A 26,263-nucleotide genomic window follows, 5' to 3' on the forward strand; every position below is an offset into this window, starting at 1 on the left:
TATTTTGATTCCTCTTTCTTCCCAATCTAATGTTTTGAACAATTCTTCAAGTGTTGCAGTGGAAAACTTTGGTGACATTGTATCTCCCTGTCACACTTCCCTGCTGATCCTGGTCTTGCTTGTACCTGTATGTAATCTAATGGTTGATGTGGCATTCATGTAAATATTCTTTAGAATATCAATGTATGCTTCTTCAACATATACACACACAGACCCCCTCTTTCATACACACACAGATTCCCGCACCCCCCTCATACAAGTACAGACAGCCCCCATCCCCACTCTTCACACAAATCCCACACAACCCCTCGTTTTCTCTGGACCCGGCTGAAGGTAAATATGCAGCCTCCCTTAATTGGATCGCGCGTATTACATGCACGGGCTGTGTGTTAAGACAGCGTGCCTGTCACTCTCCACCGGGCCTCGATACTTGCACCCCACAATGCCTTGCATGCGAGACAGACCACATCGGCAGACAAGGCAATGTGGAGAGCATGTATCGGGCCCTGGCGGTGACTGACTGGCACGATGCCTTCACACGGCCTGCAGTTCCACGCCTTTAAACCAGCAGTCCAAGCTGCCAGTTTCCCCTCCCCCCCTTAACATGTGCATCAATACAATCCACACAATGATACGTAATTAGCTAAGTTGCCGATTGATCGGTGAAGATTTGGCTCAGGGGTTCACTAAATAGCTATCAGTGCAACAGAAGAGGACCAAAGATGCAAAGTTCTGTGGGGAAGATCATGTGACCAGGCAGTTACTAGATGGAATTGGTGCACTGCCAGAGAGGTCAGGGCTCAAAAAGGGGCGTGCCAGAGCCTGTTTCAGAAGAGAAAGGGGATGTGACTTTGTAAATGGTTGCTATAGAAACAAAGTGCTTGTTACAGTATAATTTAAAAAAAAAACTCTAAATGACATTTTTAATGGAAGAGCTATAAGTATTTTCTCATAGTACAGAACTGGATTTATTAAAAAAAAAAACATGTAGGATATTGCTTGGTCTGCAGCTTTAAGTTGCATGATCCAGAGACAAGGAGGCTGCACCTTCCCTCGTCAGCCCTGATTTTCCACTCATCCCGAAATAGTGTACCAGTGGATTTTCCAAGCCCTGCACATACAGCAGCATCCACGCACGCATCCATATATACACATTCTCCCCACATACTGTACATATATTTTTTCTGTTCAATTACATTACTCACTGTGCTTTTTGTAGTAAGGCGTGTAGGATAAAATTTGCCATACCATTAAAACATAGGAAAATAGCTTTCAAACTAAACAAGGTGTTAAATGGCAGAATGCTTTCACTTTATTGCAACCACAATGTACTGTACATATTTTACCAAGTAGGATCGCACCTTTACAATCTTTCACAAGCATAAGATACAACTGTAACTGCAGTTCTCTCTCTGCGATATAACACATTGCAAATAAAGATTCTGTAGCAACACTTACACTTGTAAGTGTTTAAAAGGTGTGCAACATATGACAAGAGCAAAAAACTGGTGCCAAGTAGTGAATGTGTTAAAGTGTTAGTTTATGAGGTGTAAGCTTGCTGAATATTGTAGGTGCAACTGAGCATTTTACTGAGCTGTGTGTTTTCAGTAAGGTCAAAAGGATATTATTTTATAGAACTTAATTTACACAGTTCATGAAAAACAAATCAAATACTATGGCACTTCTAGTGAGCCTGTGTAATAACGACTTCAAGTCAGAGTATGTGTCCAATGCTCTATACAGCTACAGTATGGACCAATAACCCAATAATCCAATGTACTTCAGTGTTAACTTCAGTGTGACCAGCATCACATTTACATTATTTCATCAGCAGAAATAGACTGGCAGCAGATAAGAATGATTCGCCCAATCTAAACTGCCCATTTCCCCTTCATACGCTGAAATATTACATCATTATATGCATCTTATATTCTGTATTTCCAAAACTTATATGGTTCCTCATATACCATCATAAAACAGTTACATTATTTCAGTTGCATTTGCAAGATCCTCTGCTGCTCCTTGCATTCACTAATCAGTGAATAAGACCCTTTTATTATTTTTTTGGTATAAACCAGTAAATTGGTCCCTCGCAGGCTTGTTTAAGGAGAGAGCAAGAGAGAAAATGAGGGGGTGAGTGAGGGGGGGGGCAGGAGAGAGAGAATCCTATATAGTAAACGGCCCATGAGATACCTGTGAACACTCAAGATTCCTGGGAAATATGCTAAATATATAAAAATGATTTAAAAATCAGATTTTTCAGGTATGTCACCTCATGGAGGTGACTATTTGGAGGTATACAAGTAAATGGACGCTCCACTAAATAGGTCTGTATCTCCCTCTGTGGGACATGCTATTTTTCAAACTTTGGGATATTTTGTGTAAGCTCAATGCGAACACACGCTGTTTCATGGAAAACTCAAACTGAACTATATAACTATTGCATACTTTAATACTATGTAGATTAAATGGATCTGCGCAATGTATTCACTACAGCTCTCTTCCTTAGAACTACTGCAATTTACTTTTTGCTAATATTTAAAGAAATGTATAGCCTATAAAAGCAAGATCTACTGTAGACCAAATTAAATAACCCACTTTCACGACAGCTATAAATGTTTGAATAAAAAAAATTTAAAAAACGCAAACCCAGAGCTCTCAGAAGCCATGTTCATTATAGCAGAAAATGGCGAGTACAATAAAATACACTGTAATCCTATTTGTGAGAAGTAACTCTGGATTTAGTTGCTCATTCTGTAGATCAAAATGAAAAAATAAAAAAATAAAAAAATGGGAGATTTCCTGGGGCAGCTTAATAATGCAGTAAATGTTCAAACTACAAAATGCTTCTACAGATTAACTGACACCTATCACATGTCCTCCAATGCCATAGTCTAGTAATAATAATAATAATAATAATAATAATAATATTGGTGCAGGAGTCTGGATGCAATGTTGTTGGGAGCAAACGGATCTCAATAAAACACCCAACTAACTGGAAGGTCACTGCAAGGTCAGCGACACATTACAACAATAAAAATATAACCAACATTCTTATTGTGGCGTTTGTTTAGAGTATGCTTTTCTTTTAGCTATTTCATGAATACATTGTTATGTATGATAGACTGAATGAACGGGGACATTGTCCTTGGGTATATGCAGTGTACAGTTCTGCAATGATGTTTATGTGAAGATGAGGAAGGTGAAGATGAGGAAGGTGAAGATGAGCAAGTGGAGATGGCTTTGTCGCAATTCAACCCGCAGATTAAATTGCGGGACGGTACTTTGATTATAGACACTGCTTTGCACATTCAGTCCAGAAGATTCTCATGAAAGAAATGGATCGGTAAACTAGACCACAGGTCTAGAGTTCTGAACCACTGGACAGTCCACTCTACAAGTTGTGTTAGTTCTACCAGATATTCAAAGGTGGTAATAGAATACAAAGTTCAGGATTTGTTTGCTCAAAATACTTCCTTCTTTCACTGGATTTACCTTTAATCGCCTTCTCTGTGGTTCCCCTTACCTTTATAAATTACCGTACTATCTTTATCAAGTCCTACTGAATTACTTTACAATGCATAAGATTTTCCATTGTTTTTGGTGGAAAAATAGTGTGTGTATGAATTGAACAACAGTTGCACATTCGTGCAGATTTAGGATTCACAAAGAGGCTCTTCAAATATACTGCAGTAAATAAACTCTAAAGCCCATAAACATTTCTTCTTCAGAAGGGACAAAAGTTTGATTTAAAAAAAAAAAAAATCAATCATTCACACAACTCTTGGTGTATATCGGTAATGTGGTATATTGGTGCATCACACAACTCTTGGTGTATATCTCCTGTCTCAGGCCCTTGGTGTGCTGTTAGGCACATACTGTCCTGTAGGCACCAAAGGTGTTAATCACTAATACATTAAGCTCTTAGCCTAAACAGAAAGGTGGCTTGCACACTCCTTACCTGGTGGAGGAAGGTCAAGTTTGGCCCGTTTCAGTTCCGTCATAGACAACTGAAGTTGGTCAACTACAAAATCATCCTCAAAAAAGAATTCCTTGGCGAGCGCCTCCTGTAGGAACTCTATAAGCTCTTCCATTGACAGCTTCATTAGGTATTCTAAACAAAAACAGAGCGCCGTTACTGACAATTGTTCTATTAACAGAAATGCAGGTAAACACAGGAAGAGTAAATCACTTTACCGCTTAATGAACTCCAATAGCTTTCAAAGCACCATTAAGGCTGTTAGGCTATTATCATTTAATTATTTATGACAGGGGGGGGGGGGGGGGGAAACCTATGCAACATGCAATGCTAAATTGTAAAACTTCATAAAAAGAACTGGTGGTTAAATAGCAAGGACATACATTATGATCTCCAAACCCATTCACCGGTTTAAAGAGAGTGTAGATTTGAAATGCTTTCTAGTGGTGCTACGGTAGGTCAACATACAAGTATTCTGTGTGTAGGTCACAGAGTAGGGTTGGAGGAAACAATCATTCATTATGCACACGCGCGCGCACACACACACACACACACACACACACACACACACACACACACACACACACGGCGTGGCCAACTGCAATCCACAAGGGTCACCATCAGGTTAGGTTTTCCGGATATCCCTGCTTCAGCACAGGTATATGAAGGCCTCCGTTCTCGCATCTTTAAAACAGTTATACCTTGTAAAATAGCATCGTCATGTAATTATGGATTGGGGGTCGTGTTAAGAGAGTGTTTGCATACAGATATACCCAGTCCCTGTGTTCCTAGCGATAACATGTCCACGTACCTTAACATGTTGTACCTTTTTTTTCTCTTGGGGCACCCCTAATCAAAATGCTCATTTGCTGAGGGACCCCATAACAGGCAGTCAGTCTGCCCGCCCAGAAAATGCCCTGCTTTCTCCCTGCTCTGGCAGAATGGGGAAATCCCACTGCACCCTTTTGATTCTCTCATGGAACCACAGGTTGCAGCAGAATCCCGGTTTGGATGCACTGACTTAGAATAGAGAGAGAGGCAGGAGGGGGAGGGAGAGTGAGGTAATGGGGGAGAGAGAGAGGCAGAGGGTGGGAGAGAGAGAGAGGCAGGGAGAGAGGCAGAGGGTGGGAGAGAGAGAGAAGCAGAGGGTGGGAGAGAGAGAGAAGGAGAGGGTGGGAGAGAGAAGGGAGAGAGAGAGAGAGAGAGAGAGAGAGAGAGAGAGAGAGAGAGAGAGAGAGAGAGAGAGAGAGGCAGAGAGATATCATAGTTTTCAGTTTAATGGCAGTGACGGTGCAGATTAGAACAGCGTATCCCAAAGGGGGAGGGGAGGGCGGGGGTCTCTTAACACGACCATCAAAACAATTACATGAAGATATTATTTACAAATGTTTAAAGATGTAAGAACGCTGCTTCTATTGTCCCATGTTACAAACTTTTCCAAATAGACAGCTGAAAACTACCTGCGAACTTGTGCAGAAAAAAACCCTGATACAACTTCTTAACTATTTGATATGTATTGTATTTTATGTCTTTATTTATATAGCGCCATTAATGTACATAGCGCTTCACAGCAGTAATACATGTGGTAATCCAATAAATAACAGATAATATAAATAACAGATCATGGGAATAAGTGCTTTAGACATTAAGGAAGAGATGTCCCTGCTCCGAGGAGCTTACAGTCTAATTGGTAGGTAAGGAGAACGTATAGAGACAGTAGGAGGGAGTTCTGGTAAGTGCATCTGCAGGGGGCCAAGCTTTATGTGCCATGTGTTCAGAATAGCCACAGTGCTATTCATATGCTTCTTTAAGCAAGTGTGTCTTAAGGTGGGTCTTAAAGGTGGATAGAGAGGGTGCTAGTCGGGTACTGAGGGGAAGGGCATGTAAAACATGACTTTATTTAATTAATTTAAAAAAAATGACTTCAAAGGCCAGCTAAGAAAGATCACTAGTGAACGCACATTATTCTTGCTTAGTGAATACACTAGGCAAGAATAAACAAGTCTGTAAGCAGCCGATTCCTATTGATCAAATAAAAGTGATATATCTGTTCAATACTGAATGAGTCAAATAGTCCATGTCTCTTTCACAGGTACCTTTGTTGCGTGATTAAAACTGAAATATGAAAGAGATAAATTCACACCAATAGCATGTAATAAAGAACAGAGATATTTGATCACAAACGCAAGAGTATTTTTATTGTGATAAATGGGTGATGAGCTCTATTAACACTTTTGAGGGACTGTGGTTGTGGGTTGTGCAGTTGGTATGGCTACGTGGTGTTATATTTGATTAATCCATAGAGAATGAATGTTCCCATTACTATGCAAGTGAAGGATCGGTTTCTTCAATAAGAGGAATTAACAAAACACATTTGCTTACAATGGATCAATTACAAACACGTCTGGTTTACCATGCACATTGGGAATGTTTGTTAGCAATGGAATCTTGCTTTCTAGCTGTTTGGAAGGATGTTTAAATGCAATCAATATCTTGGAAATGTACACATAAAAACAAGAGATTAGTTTATGCATACATTTTTGGAAGAAGCTGTACAATTCATATATTTGTAATGCCACAGGATATTGAGCACAGGTAGAAAACCAATTCGGAAAAGAAGCTTTACACGTACCTAATAAAATAGACGTGTTTGCATTAAGGATAACATGCTTTGTTGTTTAATCAACATGCTAGCCTAACTTCATAAGGTACCTAAGAGGAATCTTCACTGTAAAGATAGGTTTATACTGAAACATTTCTCAATCATCTACATTTCACACGTTTTAATGCAATAACTACAGTACAAAACAGCTGTACCATCACGTTGCAGTCAAGAAAAATGCTTATGGCATTGTTCACATATGTATCTGTCATAACTGATGCTTCCCTAGTCACTTATTAGTAATTAAACAATGCCCATAAGATTTATTTTGTTTTTATATGATGATCAAATGGCCAGCACCCTCAGGGAAACATGAATAAACATATCACTCGAAGCTTCAATTAGGTGTCATGTAATCTTTCTTTTTACAGCGCCGAAGGTGTATGCATACTCCTGTAGTGATTCCAATGTGTAATTTGTTCCTAAGAGATATCACAGTATCACCTCTCTCTGGGTCTGCTGAAAATGGTAATCCGAGCAGCACCGTAGGACAGAGATCACACTTATCTAACAATGATTTAATTTGGTTTCTTTGGGCCACGGATTGTGAAAGAAATCCCACCAGTATACACATTGAACATGAATACCAAGATTGAGGAACACTTGTTACCTACATAGACATCCACTGCAAATCTATGTTCAATACATACAGCAATTGTATAGGTCATAATTTTGCTCAATATGAAATGGTCATCCATATTGCGCCTAGAAGGCACAATACTGTTCAAGGTCACATTTTAACATTGCTATAATTTATTTTAAGCCACCAGATGTAACTTAAAACAAGTTCCTACTTAATACCACTCTGGATCATCTACATATATGGGACATATTGCACATACTTCAGTGATGCATTTTACTTTTAGATACAGGATAAATGAGAATAATGGGACAATGAGTCAAAGGACAAGACTGCCTGGAACATGATTATGGATCAAGAATTGCTTATCCACGCCGCTCATTTTCTCTCCTTTCTTTTTTTGGTCCAAATTTATAAACCGGAGAGTCTCCTGGAGCACAACCTTCCTGGTGCGGTCTCTGAGAGATCTCTGATTAAACTATATTTGTACATGTTCTTCTGCCATGGCTGGGAGAATAATATGATCACCGCTAAATTCCTTGTAAGAGAGCCAAGTAATAACACGAATATGAGCACCACCATCCTTCTTACCCATTGCGTCATTGACACAGTCATATCGGGACTTAATGAAAAAATAATCGCGAACTGGGGGAAATTTGTTGGTATGCACCAGGAAACGGCGGCAACGGGTACTTTATTTTTTCCTGATTTAACGTTATCCCAACTATGCTGTGTATTAGAGTATGTAAATCCACAGACACGATTAAATAAAGATCAAACGTTAATTATGCATTTTGGGAAACCCTGATGTGTAGGAGCATAGATTTGTCTTGACAGGTATAGTTGTGTACAAGTTAGCACTATCAAGTTGCACACATACACAGACGTAGACAACATTCTAGCTCCCGCGTGTGAAATAGCACGTTGGTGCTGGTCTTCTCGCACGCATCTCATATAAAACAATTTACATTTCAAAAATAAAAGGGGGAAGGGGGGTTATTACAATGAAAGATGTATTGAGGTACTCAGAAATCTCTATTTGCTAAGCAAGAACGCAATGTGGATTAAATGTCTTACTTTTGTGCAGTTTTAAAATTGTATAGGACATGGCCGTAAGAACTCTATCTCCTTCAAGTATGTAGATGTCCCATATCCTCAGGTTTAGAGTGAAAGGAGTCTACAGCAAGACAAAAACAAAAACAAAATCCTATTTGATTAGCTGGCTGAAGTTTGATGCTGTAGTCCCACCCAACATGAACTAAACACATCAATGGAAAGACACGCAAATTACAACTACTCAAAGTCTTCCGAAAAACAATTGTATGTGTAATAAGTGTCATTATATCAGCACCTTTGAAAGTTAAAATAAGATATTAGGCATTCCACACTGCCTCAAACATATATAAATGTGGCAGGGCAGACATTTGGGAGGGAGGGCTTTAAATGTATGCAGAAATATGTTTGGCAAGAGGCAATGATCAATAGGGTTTGCTGATACTATATTAATAAAATATTTACCCGATCTAGGAAGCACTGGAAAAACCATTTCATGGTGTATAGACTTGTGTAGACTTCCTGAGATTCCTGTTAAAATGAAAAGAACATACAAAATTGCATATTTTCAGAGACTTCAAGGGGAACGTATTCTTCTGATCTGGCCCATAGACATACAGTATGGCACAGTATAGACACAGTGAATCTATGCATTATAAACTTACTACCTAAATGGGGAATTGCTGCACAGTACACCGCCTACAGTACAGACTCTAGTAGCAAATAGCCTGCATTGCAACTTGCAGTATCTTTTAATAAACCAACACTAGAGTTCTTCATAGATCTGGCACATAAAAACTGTTGAGATCTCAAACATCGAGACGTCTATAAAAAAAGGTGTGTGGAATTTGTGAGGTCTCATAAGATGAAGTTAAAAGACCTATATGAAAGGAGCCGTTCCGCCTTGTCTTTCTTTATGCTCCATTTTGTTTCTACAGGATGGGGACCCTGGTTCCCCCGAGACAATCGCCACTATTTTCAGCTCCAGGAACCTCCTCCCGTTTCAGAGATACTTACAGGTGAAGTTATCGAGTTTAAATCTCCCTCAGTACAATCAAATCGCCGGCCAAATCTCCGGCCAATAGGAAGCTGCAACATCAACCGTTGGAGCTTCTTATTAGATAGCCATTTAAATTCCCTTTATAACCCAGGATGTAATGACGGTAACTTCACTAGTATCTCGGGAACCTGGAGGTCCCCGGAGATAAAAATCGTACGGTCCAACCCTTGAGGACCCCCCAGTTATATAGCTGCAAAAATAAAAAATAAAAATAAAAAATGGAGGTTACCTAGGGTGGATTTCACCTTGAAATAAGTGCAATTAAATACATTGCATCACAACCTACATAGTACTTAAGTCAGAGGTGGGCAACCAACAGGTCAGGTTGTAAGGATATCCCTGGTTCAGCACAGGTGGCCCAATCAATGGCTCAGTCAACGACTGAGTCACCTGTGCTGAAGCAGGGATATCTTTACAACCTGGCCTGTTGATAGTCATTGAGAACAAGAGTTGCCCACCCCAACTTAAGTTATATCACAGAAACGTTCATAACATGCTGTACTTGCGGAAATGCTTAAAACGGAAGTTCCCTCAAAATATGTGTTTGTTCACTTTGCACATGAATGTTGTAGGATCCATCAATGGGTGTCTCTCAGTTAAGAAAATGTATACATTGTGGTTATAAAAATGGCTACCAACTAACGAATTGGGGAACCAGCAGTCTTCTTAGCCGGAGGATACTTGGAAACCCCCTATTTCAGCTGAGTGCAACCTACTGGGTGGGTAGAGCAAGTCATTCAACACTTGTGGATTTTTTTTTAAGAGTGATTGAATTTGCACGGCCCCCAAGAATGCTTTATTATTGCCACACTAAGCTTGGTATCTTAGTTTCAACATCATTTATCTTACTTGACTTCATTAGAACAGCTGCTCGTCTCTCCAGAGGATTCTAACTGTTTTATCCAATATTATGTTCAGCACCAAATACTCTGTGTGCAGCTACATTCATAATTTAGCGACTCCATTGAAAAGGGAGTAGTGCAGGGGTGTCAAATTCAGTCAAGGGCCACCAACAGGCCACTATGGCGAGCCACCTGTGCTGAAGCAAGGATATCCATAAAACCTGGCTTGTTGGTGGCCCTTGAGGACGGAGTTTGACATCCCTTGCATCAGTGGGTACGCTTAAGAGAAAATACAGACACTACCAGCTATAATAGCAGTACCAGAATAAAAATGATGAACATCACACAGATGTTGTGGATGAGACATGAGATAAGGGGTATTTTTCCATATATGATGCTGCTGAAATGGTTAGAGCGAGGATCCAGACCTCCATTTAAAAGGTTCTGATTGTGGGATAGAGTGTGGATCCGGACCTCCATTTAAAAAGGTTCTGATTGTGGGACAGAGTGTGGATCCAGACCTCCATGTAAAAGGTTCTGATTGTGGGATAGTGTGTGGATCCGGACCTCCATTTAAAAGGTTCTGATTGTGGGATAGAGTGTGGATCCAGACCGCCATGTAAAAGGTTCTGATTGTGGGATAGAGTGTGGATCCGGACCTCCATTTAAAAAGGTTCTGATTGTGGGATAGAGTGTGGATCCGGACCTCCATTTAAAAGGTTCTGATTGTGGGATAATGTAGACATTCTTATTTGGTGTTACATTCTTAACATAACTGTGATTGTCCCTGTAGGGGTAATCTAGTTATAATCAAGTAGCAGCTGAACTACAATGCAGGACCTCTCACTTTACTGATTTATATGAAACAAATATAGAGGTTTGCTTACAAAATGCTGCTTAAGTTTAGGCATAAATTTCTTCAATATTTTGTCATGATGCTCCTGAAATCTTAAGAGCTTTGGGAAACCAGGAACAAAAAAGCCTAAAAGAAAAACAAGACATGGAAATGAGATTAGTGAACTTGTTACTCCGACTAACTGACCCCTCTGTACAGACATATATGCATTTGGGGTCTGAAGAAAATGGGGGGCAGAATCAGCTCAATATTTAGCAGAAATTGCATTTGTACATGTATCGTGATATAATTCATCAGGAGCTAAACACTATTCACTAGACTGTATACAGTATTTTCCTTTTGATCACATATCTTCTCTATTAGTTTTACATGCAGGTGGATACTGGTATAAAATAACACCTTTGCTTTGATCCTTTTACTACCAGAGGTGCCAGCAGAAAATAGGACCTAACATTGTCTTGCGTAACTCTAGCCAGGTAGATAGATATGAAGAAGCGCTCGAATGCAAGGTATGATAACCAATAATAGCCAATGCCAGTATCCAAGGATAATCCAGAACCAATAAAGATGAATTGAAGTAGTAGCTAGCAATATTGGGTTAACAAAACCTCCTGAAGACAGGTGATGGGTAGGAATACCACCATCCCCCCCCCCCCCACGATCAGTCTCATTGGAAGTAACCCTGTAGCAATAATGTACTCACAGTTCCTCGGTTTATGGCTGGCAGGATGTGCAGCTTCCAGTGGTAGTTAATGCAGAGAATGGGAAGGAGCGCACGATCCGACGGGAGCAAGGAGAGGACCCAAATCGAAAAATAATCCTTGATAAAGAACGCACTAGCGTTCGAAACGCGTTGGATTTTAGGTCTATGACACATTAAAGTTTATTTTTCGATTTGGGTCCTCTCCTTGCTCCCGTCGGACCGTGCGCTCCTTCCCATTCTCTGCTCTTACGTAACCCTGACAGCTTACACAGAATAGCATTTTGCTGCCACAAGGAGTCCCTGCCCTGTATATCTTACAGGCCAATATTGTTGCCCAGCATCACAGGGAGATAAAGTGACTTGCCCAGCGTCATAAGAGGACACCAGTATTTGAACCAGGCTCACCCTGCTTCACAGTCAGTGTCATGGTTTTCAGATTAAAGTGCCTTTAAACTGAGCCGCTAATTCAGCCCTCAAAGAAAAATGTGCTGTTGGCAACTATGGCTACAAATGAGTTAAACATATTTGCCATCAAGATTTTCTACAAAACGGGCACTGGAATTGCCACGGCATTGTTTCTTTGGTTAGACGTAATGTTTTTAGAGCCTGGATTTGGCATACTATGTGCAGAGTATTACAATACTAGATGTAGAGTGTTACATAGCCATGTGCGTCCACGCATATTGCATTTCCCATTCATTTTGCCAAGCAGCACAAAAAATGTACTTAACCAATTTTGAAGAAAAAAGTTGCAATTCCTCTGGATCACCCACCTCCTATAATAATATTTGTTTAATTTATAAATTTACACAAATCAGATGTTCTGCAAATGTACTATCTGTGCCACTGGCAGTGAATGAAGTATGTGGAATAAATCTGTTGGGCCAGCACTCAAGGATAGAATAGATTTAAAAATTGTATTTAATTTTATGTTGTACGAAAAACAGCAAGCAAGGAGCGTCTATGTACGTAAAGACACTGACTCTGTAAACAATGACGCCAAGTTTGAATCTGGGGAACCTGGATCAGTTCCCGGTGTCAGCTTCTTGTGACCCTGGGTAAGTCACTTTATCTACCGGTGCACCAAAATCATAGATTATAAGATCATCTGGGCAGCGACGGTGTCTGTAAAAATTGTGCTGTGTACCGTGCACTATATATGTAATTGTGAAGTATTTTGATTCCTATTGGGAGAAAGGTGCTATACGAAAGAAATGTATTATAATAAAGTAGAATTACAGAAAATTACACAATATTCCTACTGAGAATAAGTAACACTCATGTTTCAGGGCCCTTGGCCCTATTCTCATGCTTGACCTGATTGGGAAACCCAAGGGTGTTATGTGGCTTACATTTCCTCGTGTGTCATTACCCAACCGCTTCCTCGCAGACTATTAGCGTCTCCTGGTGTTGTGACTTCACTTCCTGGCATCACAACATTTTTGTGTATATATAGAACACTATCCAAGTTTTTTGAGTGATGGTCCAACAGATTTCTTCCAGATTTTTTCTGCACCCAGCAGCCAGGGGGCGGGACCTCAAAACCAACGGAGAATGACGTTTCCAGGACTGGTGAGTGCATGTTCTAAATTACTCTTTGTATGATGAATAAAGTATGACCATTAATGTCACGGGAGACCAGGTTATTTACACCTTTTTACTGGGATCATTCATTGAGCAAAACAAGGTCGAGAAATAAATTGTAATTTATTCGGCATAAATTCGCTTACATCCAATGAAACACAAAATACAGACGAAAAGACACACTTACGTTGGGGCTGGGGTTGAAAACTAGACTTTCCTAGGTGCAGGGAACACTTTGGGAGAGTTTTACCCTGACCGGGACTTAGCCCAGACTCTCCGGGAACCCAAATTATCATAAAATTCCATATGCCACCGCTACGTTCTCTTCTGAGAACTTTGTCCCTCCTGACCGCGAGCCAGCCCAAATCTCCTGCAACTCAAATGGGCATAAAATTCCATACGCCACCGCTACGTTCTCTTCTGAGAACTTGGTCCCTCCTGACCGCGAGTCAGCCCAAATCTCCTGCAACTCAAATGGGCATAAAATTCCAGCCGCGACCGCTACGTTCGATTCTGAGAACTTGGGCGTAAAATGGACTTGCTCTGGCGGGCATGCTTTTCAGGCTTGAAATCGAAGCCGGTTGCTTTGCGATTACAAACAAAGCATCTTTAAATAGCCCACGCTCTTTTGGCTCTGACTCAAGGAGAACACCAAATCTGATTGGCTCATAGCTTCTCATAGTATTCTCTACTTCATTCAGAAAATAGAAGCAGACCAGACAGCCAATCAGCGCGTGGGAACTATCTCAAGCAGCCAATGAGAGCCAAGCCGGGTAGAAAAGCCGGGTCAGCGGGGAATTTGAAATAGCCAAGAGACATGTGCAAGCCTGTCACATCTCCCCCAAGCTATCCCAATGCCACCGGCTGGGCAGGCACCCCTAGGTCTGGCAGAACAAGTGGCATTCCGGAGGACTGCCATTGATCTCTGGACCTAGTACTCCGCCTTTCCCTGCTGACCAAATGCCGTTCACACCTCTGGCGGCTTTGAACTTTGATGTCCATCAGACATACCGGCGCCAATGGGTTTGCATGTGCTGCCTGTTTGAACATCAGTTCCGAATGTAAAATACACTGAAATACATTTTAATAAACACCGAGTCTCTGGGAACTCCTTCTTGGGGTTTGAAAACTAGGGAGTCTGGGGGAGACAGTATGGCCCCAGTGCAACTCACCCTGTGTACCCGAAAACAGTGCGTGTAAGCCGGGGAGAATTATAGGGCCACTGGTAACTTAATATCTACCTATATTAAAATAATCCATTCTGTGGGTCTGAACGGGCTGAAATTTGCCAGGTCCTCATGCCGGAGGACCTTTGACATAGTGGCCAAATATCAGCCTTCCACGACCCCCAGAACCGGAGATACCAAAACCAAGTTAAAATCCCCTATTAACTTTAATGCAGGATTCTCCGCTATAAGCTAAAAGAAATCTCTGCTTTTCACTCTCCCATTGAAATCAATGGGCTCCGCCGCTATAGGCTTTCAATGGAGCAACTCCGTCATTGAAGTCAATGGGAAAATCACAATTTTCACATTTGCCCATACGCCGTCTGGTTGAGAGTGCTGGAAATAGCCATGCAGTCATGCCGGAACAGTGACTACCTGCGACCAAAATCCCAACCCTCTGGTACTCACAGAACCGGAGATATAGGCTTACACTTTTCACACTTTCAAAGCCACGCGGCTTTCCTCCATTAGAATCAATATGGCCGGCGCCTCCACAGGAAATGCATGGGCTGGCGCAATGGCGCGACCCTAGTGGCGAGCGCGACCCTTTACGGGTGTCCTTAATTCTCGAACACGGTGGTGGTCGAGTGTGGGGGTTCCTAGGGTCTAGGGGCAAAAATAATTTTATTCCTGGGTGCCCTAGAACCTAAGTTTCCCACGCCAATTGTGATTGAACTTGACCTAATGTGATCAATGCTCTTTTTTAGACAATGTATCCGCTTCTGCGGTTTGGATGGCTGCCAACTCGTTCCTGGAGGTCGGCGTCGAGGAATCCCCATTGAAATGAATGGCTCCATTGACTTACAATGGGGAACCGCCGCTCCTCCTCTCGGGCGCCACCTGCAGGTCTTCTGATGAAAATGTGCCTAAATCGCCAGTTTCCCCATAGAATCGCATGGAGCTGCAACGGCGACCTATGGGGAGCTGCAAAATGGAGCCTGCAAAGGCGGGAAAATGGAACAAAGGGCTATAATCACTCCTTAACTATTAACCCTTTCCCTCCCGCATCGATCCCAGTATATGTGTTGATGCAAACACTGGAATGGGAACAATACATATTTATATGGGAATACACATTTGGGTGCTAAAGCAGGGTAAAAACACATTACTGGACTGCAGTCCAGTTAACCCCTTGCTTCCCAAGTGAGAGCAGGGGGTGGCCAAATGGGGTGTAACCCCTTTAATACCGGGCCAAACCCCCTCTCCCATGACACTGGGGTACCCCCCTTAACCTAGGGATTCCCTCAGCTAAAGGAATACATTTTTATCCCTGTGCCTCTTTCTCCTTTCCGAGTTGTGCTGAAGCAGGGTGCCCTAGTGGTGAGTCCCGGTTACCTTTTCAAGGGGAGATATTGACAATGTGCCTATATGTATCAGAGAATCAGGCATGATTCCCGGACACATTTATTGGTGAACCGGTAACTCTGGATCCCAACCTCCTAGGCACATTCTGTCAACGGTTCCTCCGTAACCCCCCCCCCCTTGAAACTCACCCACTAGCAATCCCTGCTTGCTCGGAAAGGGAAAAACACAAAACATGTTTTTATTAGTTTTGCAAACACAGTTCAATGCAATAATACACTGTTACTGGATCCAAGAGCTAACTCTCTTGGATCCTTATACACGGAGCAGGGATAACCAAACGGGCTTGACCTTTATTATATAGCTTGGTTACCCCCCCGTCACAATTAATAACTGGTATTACTGTTTTGAAAGGTGGTCCAATGTACAGTTTTTCTTTCTTGTTTTTGAAGAATACATGAAAGTATTTAACAACAAACCACTGTTTTTGACTAAGCACATTTCCCATCAGTAAACCGTAACAGGGGTCCAGCAGTGACTGCTCATGAATACAAATGCATTACGTGATGGACAACTAGATGTGACCATGTGTAAAAAGCCACTATTGCAGGGCAGGCTGGTCATTTGGCTCCAGATGAGCTTACATTGACCAAGTCAATGTTTTGTTTTTCCCTCTGGCAGTGAAAGGGTTGCTAAGAAGCATTCCAATAAACAAACGCGATTTGAGCCTTTATCGGCTTGAGAAAATAAAACACTCAAGAGTTTTTCACAAAAGCCAAAAATAGAACATGGGGTGTGCAAATATAGCCATATGGGAAAACTGCATTTTGCCACAAAATTTGTTTTAGCAGAGGTCACACAAAAAGCCTCAAAAAGTCTTTGAATCGTGGTAATTTTTTAGTATTTGAGCAAACTAACTACATAGGTGTAAAAGGGGATGCTGAATTTGCTGAAAGATTTTCTATTTATCACAAGGCAGTACGTACAATGCAATGATGTTCAATTACATGAAACATTCACATATCGGTTCCCTAATTCTCTTTTAGAAGACACTGCACATTTTTCTTACCGTGCATAGCATGTTTAGGGCCCGAGAATAGTTTGACCAGGGCCCAAAAGGCATCTTCTTCATTCATATACATGAGGAGTAAAGCTGTAATCTGGCTCATTCCCTGACAGTATCCGACCTCCTGGACATCAACAGGAATCAGAGGTGAAAAAAGCAATTATTAGTTAACACATGTAATGACAAGAGACCAAACGTTACAGCTTTCTATGGATTACATTTATATTGCAGTCCATATCCTCTAGAATATATTTTTATATATATATATATCTACTATATATTTCTCAAAGTGTCCTATGTGTCGTTGTCTGTCTGTATGTATGTGTCTCCCTGTGTCCCTAGCGGCAATCAGATTGGCTCCCTTGGCCCGCCCCCGCACACCTCTCATTGGCCGGACACACACACACACACACACACACACACACACACACACACACACACACACACACACACACACACACACACACACACACACACACACACACACACACCCCCTCTGGCTGTCCCCCCCCCATCACGTGCGCCGCCCTGCTCCGGACGGAGGGGAAGCGCGGCGCGGCCCTCCTACCCAGCCGCTCCCTTACCTCCCCGGCGCTACCTCCCCCTCAGGTAAGTCACAGCACTGCGCGTCCCGCCTCAGCTTATGGCACCAGTAACTCTCCTATTTTAGGCGCGCAGCCTCGCGCCGTGCGTGCGTCAATCAGGGTGTGTGTGTGCGTCAGTCAGGGTTTGTGTGCGTGCGTCAGTCAAAGGGCAGGCGTGGGGGGGGTGAAGGTCAGGGGTGGTGGGGGGTGAAGGGCAGGGTTGGGGGGGTGAAGGGCAGGGGTAGGGGCGGTGAAGGGCAGGGGTAGGGGGGGTGAAGGGCAGGGGTAGGGGGGTGAAGGGCAGGGATAGGGGGGGTGAAGGGCAGGGATAGAGGGGGGTGAAGGGCAGGGGTAGGGGGGGTGAAGGGCAAGGGTAGGGGGGGTGAAGGGCAGGGGGGGTGAAGGGCAGGGGTAGTGAAGGGCAGGGGTAGTGAAGGGCAGGGGTAGTGAAGGGCAGGGGTAGTGGGGGGTGAAGGGCAGGGGTAGGGGTGAAAGTGAGGCACAAATTGTTGGCAGGAGTAAAATGTCCACACACACACACACACACACACACACACACGGAGTGAGAGGTGGTGGAGAGTGGGACTGCCGCAGATTCGAGGAGGCTGCTTGGACCCCCAGCGGCCGGGGAGGTAGCGCCGGTGAGTTAGCAGCGGGGAGGTAGCGCCGGGGAGTTAGCGGCCGGGGAGTTAGCGGCCGGGGAGGTAAGGGAGCGTTGGCGGCTGGGGTAGGAGGGCCGCGCTTACCCTCCGTCCGGGAGCTGTTGCAGGGTGGCGGGGCACGTGGTGGGGATGTTGCGGAGAGGTAAGGGTGCGGCGGTGAGGTAGCGCCTCGCTTCCCCTCTGTCTTTCCGGGAGCCGGTTGAGAGCGAGGGGGGAGGAGCCTGAAGTTGGCGGCAGGAGGGCCGCGCTTCCCCTCCGTCCGGTAGCGGGGGGGGGGGACAGGGTGTGTGTGTGTGTCCGTCCTTTGGCCCGTCACTCCGCCTCAGGCCAATGAGAGGTGTGCGGGGGCGGGTGTGCGGGGGCGGGTGTGCGGGCCAAGGGACCAATGAGATTTCCCCTAGGGACACAGGACATCCAGACAGGCATACAGTGCTTTCACTAATATAGTATATAAGATACTACCTATTACGCACTTACATCCCAGGCAACGCCGGGTCTCTCAGCTAGTGTGTGTGTGTATATATATATATATATACACACACACATTACAATGTAAAATCAGAAGTTGCTTTTTAAACACGGGCAGTGGGAAATGCAAAATCTCTACAATTTGCTGTTTTGTGGAACAAGCAAAGCTTTGCTTGTCTTGTATAGGAAACAACTGTAGAAGAGCATTCAACAAGGGGAAATAAGAGGACCATCTAGCTGCAACTTCTTTCAAATATTTGACTGTGCTATGAAGGCTTCATCCCCTGCACTGACATTTGAAATGCATCTTATTACCTACACAATATATCCCAGCACAGACACCAGATTAATATATATCATATAAACAAATGGTATATAATATTGCATTCTCCATTTCAAGTAACTGATCCTTTTCTTAATCTAGTTACTTATAAGGACACTGTGAAAAATCAAATGGGTCATTAGAAATGTTTAAATTCCCAGTACATGTAGTAACTGTTGATACATTTACTACTGGACAGGCTTGCAACACATTGCCGTACGCGAAGGGTTAACAAGCCTGGCTTTGACACCATGTAAAGCTTTTGCCAGGAGATTGCACGCATACACGTAAACACCATCTGGTAGTGCAGAGTTCTAGTAGGCGTAGTAGTCCCTCAGCAGTCTGGATTCTCCGATGGTTGTGACCAACGTGATAATTACACACAGATGTTAGTGCGGGAGATTTCAAGACAACGTGGTGGAAAACCGGGGAAAAAGGGACCAGTAGGACCTTAAAACCCAAGTACAGCTATTTATATATAGTTTTCATGTTGATCCATTAAAAATTATCATAACCTAATACTCGTGCCACCTGCTCACATTCTACAATATGCAATTTTTTTTTACAGTATGTTTCTTCTGGGCTTAAGTTGCTGTGTAATTAATGGCAGCTCAAATTGGGTATTTATCAATATGCACATTTAGGCCCCCTTGGGATTTCTTGTTCACTTCACACAAAAACATGCGGAAGATGTTAGACTATCTCGAACTGGCACTAAATGTCGGTCTTGGTATACATATTATACAAAACATCCTGAAATGCTTTATTACTGCCAAATCAAGAGAGATTTCCCTCTTTCTTCTCATTTTAACCTCTTACTTATGAAGCAGAATCCTAAAGGGAACAGTTCAGTGCTATATATCACCCACTCCTGAACACACTGACCAAATGTGAACTGATGGAACAGAACTTTGACTGAAACTAAAATAATTTTTACAAGAGACTACCTATTTTTTGTCCATGCTACAACCATCATTCTATTCTGAACTCTGCAATAGTTCTATGAAATGTTACATGTATTGTCTGAAATGGTTTATCCAGACCGTAGGGTGTAGTCATGTACCATTTCGCTGCCTTCTACCTGGACAGTTTATATAGAAATCCAGGTGCTGGGGCCCGGAGACCTAAGATACTTTGGTCTCTGATGATATATCTCCATCCCAAATCCCTTATATCTCACAATTACAAGTGCAGTAAAAATGTAAAAACGAACAAGGTTTTGAACTCTCCCCGTATAACGCCTATACAAGTACAAGGCTTGTTGGAAAGCAAAGAACATCCAAACTGAGAATTGTGCTCAATCTAAACACAAATCAAAGTTTAGCCTTACCGTGCAGGACAGGGCTGCCACTGAAAAATATGGTCCCAAGAGAGGTTTCTTTACGCTCGGACATACTATTTAATGATTCTGAAATGGTACGCTTGCAAAAACTTACCGTATTATACAATGAATATGCGGCCAATACATGAAATAAAGCCTGCTGCCTGGGGACAAAAAACAAACAAAAAAACAAACATTTACTAATTAAACACAAAGACGAAGTCTGACAAATTAGTCTTAAAGAGGCAGCTTCTAAGTTTATGACCATTCTTTGGCACTCACTTATAAACCCCAACAAAAATTGTAATTAAAAGGAAGGACACACCCCAAAATGTTACACCTGTTTCTTGTTCTTTAAAAAACACGGGCCAATAGGAAGCCACCACATCACCTAGCGTGGCTGACTATTGGCCTGCATTACGCAGGCATTTAAATATCCAGGTGGTAACCTGCGGCACCTTCCAATGCAAGTATCTCAGGAATCAGGGGGTCCCCTGAGGTTACATTAATGCGGTTCAGCTCTGGAGACCATCTGCTTCACACAAATATATATTTTTTTTAAAGGGGCCAAGGGGAACGGCTCCTTTATATTAAAATCACTTCATTTCAAACGCCCTCTCCTGCTGGTACCAAATGGTGCCAGTCACAGGCAGAATAATCATCACAAGACTTTGGACAGCAGAGTTGCAGAAAAGAGAGAAATTACCTTGTATGTAAGTATTTATTTATATAGCGCCATTAATGTACATACTGCTGTGAAGCGCTAATACACGTGACAATCATATACGGTAAACAGCAAATAATACAAATAACACATAATGGGAAGAAGTGCTTCAGACATAAAAGTAAGATTTAGGAAAGGGAGTTCCTCCTCCAAAGAGCTTACAATCTAATTAACCTTGCCTATTGTATCTTTGTATAGATCTGTCTTGAAATATTAAAGACATGGTTCCTACCATATGCGAAAACATCAGATTAGTTTTTTTTTGTTAATTAGGGGTGGGGGGAATATCTGCCAATAGACCCCAAAATAAATGACTGATTCCCAAAAGGAATATGTACTACCTGCAGATTATGTTTGAGCTAAATAGGACATGATGGACAACCTATATTTTAAATATCAGCAGTTACCTGGCCTAAAGTTGGCTGTACGGTACAATTCTGGAAGGTGACATTTGTGAAACGTGATAGATGGAAATGGAAAGAGAAAAGGCCACTTAATCGATATTCTCACTTCTTGGACAGAGGGACATTGATATTTCTTAAATTAGGTATAATTCTTATATTGTATAGTTGCTTCCCTCTGGTCTCTGACAAATGTATTTAAGGGCTGTTATATAGTGGCCGCGCGTGCTCCGCCGTGCGCGGCACTTATAATCGGCTGTGGTTAGTCAGCCTTTCTATAATAGGGCCGCGCGCGCTCGCGCATACAGCAGTGAGCGTGGAGACAGCCGACAGGGGAGAAAATGGCGAAAGGAATTAATTTGCGCCGCTACCGGCGCTGTAATGTATATGTGTGTATGTGTATGTGTGCAAGTTAAATAAAAATTATATTTATTGTGCAACTTTTTTTATTTAAAAATATTATTTAATTCATTATTAACTCTCACAATACACACACACACACACACACACACACACACACACACACACACACACACACACACACACACACACACACACACACACACACACACACACACACACACACAAAGCGCACCTACTTTAGGAAAAGCCTTAGGAAAAGCCTTAGGCCAAGTCCCCGCTGGCGCCGAGTGCGCTCATGCTTGGAGAGCGCTCCAAGCATGAGCGCCGGGTGTCCTGCTTGTACGCGTGCGCGGGCGAGGCATTGCGGGTAGTTGAGCACGTGGGCAAGTATAGTTTTTTGTTTACCTAAGCACCGATCGCGGGTGAGCGTGTGCCCGCGCACTAGCGCTGCGCGCACCGCGTGAGCAGGAACTTGCATATATCTATATATGAGGATGAGAACACGGAGCGCAAAAACTCCTCTCAATGGTGGAAATGTAGTTCACAGGAATCCGGTCACAGGGAAGGTAACCGGCTCCCCTACCGTTGGAGGACAGCTGGACACAGTTCTGTGACGTCAGACGCTGCCCGAAATGCGGAAGTGAGAGACTAACCAGGAGAGTCAAGCGAAGCTGTGCTGTGGCGCCGTTCCAGAACCCCGAGTGGTTACACTGCTGGTTTTTATCGTGGAGCATGAGAGTGGACTGGAGCTCACTGCTCTAGGTGTGTTTGATTATTAAACTGTATTACACTATATATTTTTCTCTTTTCTTATGCTGTCTACTGTGACCGGATTCCTGTGAACTACATTTCCACCATTGGGAGGAGTTCCTGCGCTCCATGTTCCCCTCCTGTTGCCACTTTGAGGGATTGCGAAATTCCTCACACCAGCAGCATCTCCTCTTGGTGATATTTACCTTTTATTGTTTTTATATTTTGGGTTTGCGCTTACTTTTCCTGTACCATATATCTATATATGTAAGTAACCGCCGTAAGCGCCGCCCACTCAGCACTAGCGGGGACTCAGCCGTATGCAGCATTCACTTTTGGAAGGTGTGAAAACTAAAAACACCAGCAAATCAAACTAACCTGGTGACTAAGTTCTAGATATTGTCTTACCTGGCTGTACATATTGAATGTCACCATCACCTAGATGTGACATTTCTAAGGGCTGTTCTATACTGCGTGCACTTGCTGCGCCGTGTGCGCGCGCGGCAGCGAGTGTGGAGCCGACCGACGAGGGAGAAGATAATGAATTTATGCTGCTACCGCTGCTCTTAATGTGTGTGTATGTGTGTATGTACATGTGTGTGTGTATGTACATGTGTGTGTATATGTACATGTGTGTGTATATGTACATGCGTGTATATGTACATGTGTGTGTATATTTGTGTATGTGTGTGTGTGTATGTATGTGTGTGTATGTATGTGTGTGTATGTATGTGTGTGTATGTATGTGTGTGTATGTATGTGTGTGTATGTATGTGTGTGTATGTATGTATGTGTCAAGTGCACAAATTTTAAAAAAAATATTTATCCAACATGGTTTTTTTTTTTTTTAATCTTATTTAAGAAATTATTCACTCACACAATATATATATATTGTGTGAGTGAATAATTTCTTAAATAAGATTTTTAAAAAAACATGTTGGATACACACACACACACACACACACACACACACACACACACACACCCCAGCATGTCGCTCTTTATTCTGTTACACATTATATACATAAAAAAATATATATACAGTATATTATTTATATATATGTGTGTGTGTGTGTGTGTGTGTGTGTGTGTGTGTGTGTGTGTGTGTGTGTGTGTGTGTGTGTGTACAGTATATACACACAACATATATATAAATATATATCTATTTATACACAGATATGTATGTGTATATATACATATATATATTTATTTTTTTAATATAGGCGTGTGCAGGCATGTACATGTACATATGTGTGTGCAGGCAGGCAGGCAGAGACACTTTTATAGCGTACTTTACAAAAACGTACAAATAATGCAACAAACTGTAGTGGGGGAATTATTGTTCAGCACAGCGAGTGAATAATGTGGCCCGACGTGAAAAACACTGTGTGAATCAGAATGTGTATAGATTAAGTATATTCGTATAAGTTTATAAGGGAATTCACTTACATTAAACCGTATCGGTCTCTGAACATAATGTGGTCACGAAATGTTCGGTTTACATCAAGATCAATCTGTCGGATATCAGGAGACAGGTGTCTTGCTCTCTGCTTCAGAATCTAGGCAAATAAATGAAATATAGCACGGTGTTACAGAATTCAAAGCCACAGAGCATTCACCTACTGTATTCAGTTTCTTGTTTATAAACTGTAAAGTAGGCAGGAATGCCTTGTTCTATCACAGTGGGAGCGATCAGGATACACAAGGTCATTTTAAAACGGACTGCTCAAGATCGCGAGTTGAATACGCACAAAGTACCCATTGCTGCCATGTGTATAAAATAAGGCATTAATGCAACCGGAGGTAAGCACTGCCTTCTGAAAGCAGCCGGACCCTCCCAAATCTACACTTGCCCCTAACATTGTCTTTTATACTGCAGTGTGCTTTTCTGTCTTACTAGTTCAGCAGATATTATACTATTGATCTCAATAGCTATAAGAGTACAATAAGACATAGAATTATATATAATAACATTTATTTCATATAGCGCTCAAAGCACATCATAATTACAGTGCAGTGCGCAGTGCGCAGCACATAGGAATGTTACAGACACCGTCCCTGCCCGGATGAGTTTGCAATCTATGTTTTCGGTTCTCCACACGAAGATAAAGTGATTTGCCCAACATCACAAGGAGTTGATACCGGGATTTGAACCAAACTCAGTCTAGTTATCAGAGTCCACTCCTTTCATCACTGAGCCGCTCCTTCATATGATAAACCATCAAGACGTAAAAGTGGCCATTGGCAAGTCAATAAATGGGAGGAATACTACTATGAATGCTCCCCATTGCACACCCTTACTGTTGGCTGCCGGATGGGCCATTTCTTTGCCGGGATTTTTTCCATGAAATATCCGCAGCACTAAATAATACAAGGGTGTATAGCACTGGCACCAACCTGCTGCTCAGAGTTCAGATGGAAAAAAAGGGGGGTAGGCAACATGATATATTTCAACGGTCACACATTACCTACATAAGAATGGTAAAAGCAAGAGGGTCATCTATATAATACAGTGTAATTTCCCAAAATATATATGGGTAAAATTAAAAGGGAACTGAGGAAGAGACTTTTAGAACATCAGAGGGACATTATTCATAATAATGACAAGTAGTGTGGCTAGACATTTCTCCTTATTTCATGGGGGGTAGTCCTGCCTTCTTAAAATGTAACTGATTAGAAATTATTAGAGGGGAGGTGACAGGGGTAAAGGTTCTTCTCCAACGGGAATCCAAACGGATATTCAGCTTAGAGCTATGGGTCGGCTTGAGCAGACATTGTCAACGTTTCTGTAGGGGGTGATACCATTCGGAGAGACCCGTGTACACAATTTGTGCTAGGCCGGCGTCTGGTCACATTATCCCATCAGCAACATCTACAGAGGAGACCGGAAATTATATCGATTTCTACAATATATGTGGAGGACACTAGATGGTATCCACGGATGTGGGACTCTCTATACATCTTATAGTACCAAATACAGGTGCTGTTACACTCCACTTTTTATACACGGGTATATTTTTGCCGGCTGTATATATTTTGTATGTAGGTCTTGTAAGTAGTGGAATAGATTGCGGGATGTTTTACATTTTATGTTTGGGATTGTTGTATAGTATGCATTTGTGATTATGTACAGTATGCCATTTTGTAATTTAAAAAAAAAAAGGACTCTCCAAGAATTACCAAATGGGATGCCACAATAAAAAGAAACTACGTTTGAAGACTGAAATGGGGGACGCAAGATGGCTGCTAATAAGCGTCTGTTGGTCAGAGCGGTGTCAGTGACCTGGAGTCATTGGACCAAGTGCATGAGATAGGTCACGGGTAGCCAACTCCAGTCCTCAAGGGCCACCACAACAGGTCCGGTTCCAATGATATTCCTGCTTCAGCATAGGTGGCTCAGTCGAACATGGGATATCCTTAAAACCTGGCATGTTGGGGGGGACTTGGGGGGGTGATTCTTGAGGCCTTTAGTAGAGCACCCCTGATGTGTACACAAAAAATACAGCATCTGCTCAAAAAGTGATTTGTATGCGCTTACCCCATAAAGGCCTTTCCTTTCATCCTTCAGTTTTGGAACGTCCAGGATCAGAGACCATACTTGCCCTCTCAGCTGAAGGGGCATACCTTTGTAAATTCTCCTGTTTAGCTAATGAAACAAAATGGGTCAGTTTTCAGGGCAGCTTCTGGCACAAAAGAGCCTGTAGTGTAGTTTGAAAGGTCGGTGCCACAATGGATAATTATGACCGGCAATGTAA

At 42.4% G+C, this 26,263-nt stretch overlaps 1 protein-coding gene across 3 annotated transcripts in view; it reads right to left on the reverse strand.

Moving 5' to 3' along the window:
- Positions 1 to 26,263, reverse strand: part of USP6NL (USP6 N-terminal like) — a 159,671-nt gene that overhangs the window by 15,788 nt on the left and 117,620 nt on the right. For all 3 annotated transcript variants that reach the window (XM_075599470.1, XM_075599471.1, XM_075599472.1), the window contains 8 exons: positions 26,047 to 26,154; positions 23,958 to 24,067; positions 20,386 to 20,434; positions 16,917 to 17,037; positions 11,064 to 11,158; positions 8,740 to 8,805; positions 8,299 to 8,398; positions 3,962 to 4,114 (listed from right to left, as the gene is read on the reverse strand). In XM_075599470.1, the coding sequence (XP_075455585.1) occupies positions 3,962 to 4,114; positions 8,299 to 8,398; positions 8,740 to 8,805; positions 11,064 to 11,158; positions 16,917 to 17,037; positions 20,386 to 20,434; positions 23,958 to 24,067; positions 26,047 to 26,154 (802 nt within the window). The remainder of the gene's footprint in view (positions 1 to 3,961; positions 4,115 to 8,298; positions 8,399 to 8,739; positions 8,806 to 11,063; positions 11,159 to 16,916; positions 17,038 to 20,385; positions 20,435 to 23,957; positions 24,068 to 26,046; positions 26,155 to 26,263) is intronic.

Source organism: Ascaphus truei, chromosome 5 (genome assembly GCF_040206685.1).
Source record: "Ascaphus truei isolate aAscTru1 chromosome 5, aAscTru1.hap1, whole genome shotgun sequence".
In the NCBI taxonomy this organism is placed as follows: domain Eukaryota; kingdom Metazoa; phylum Chordata; class Amphibia; order Anura; family Ascaphidae; genus Ascaphus; species Ascaphus truei.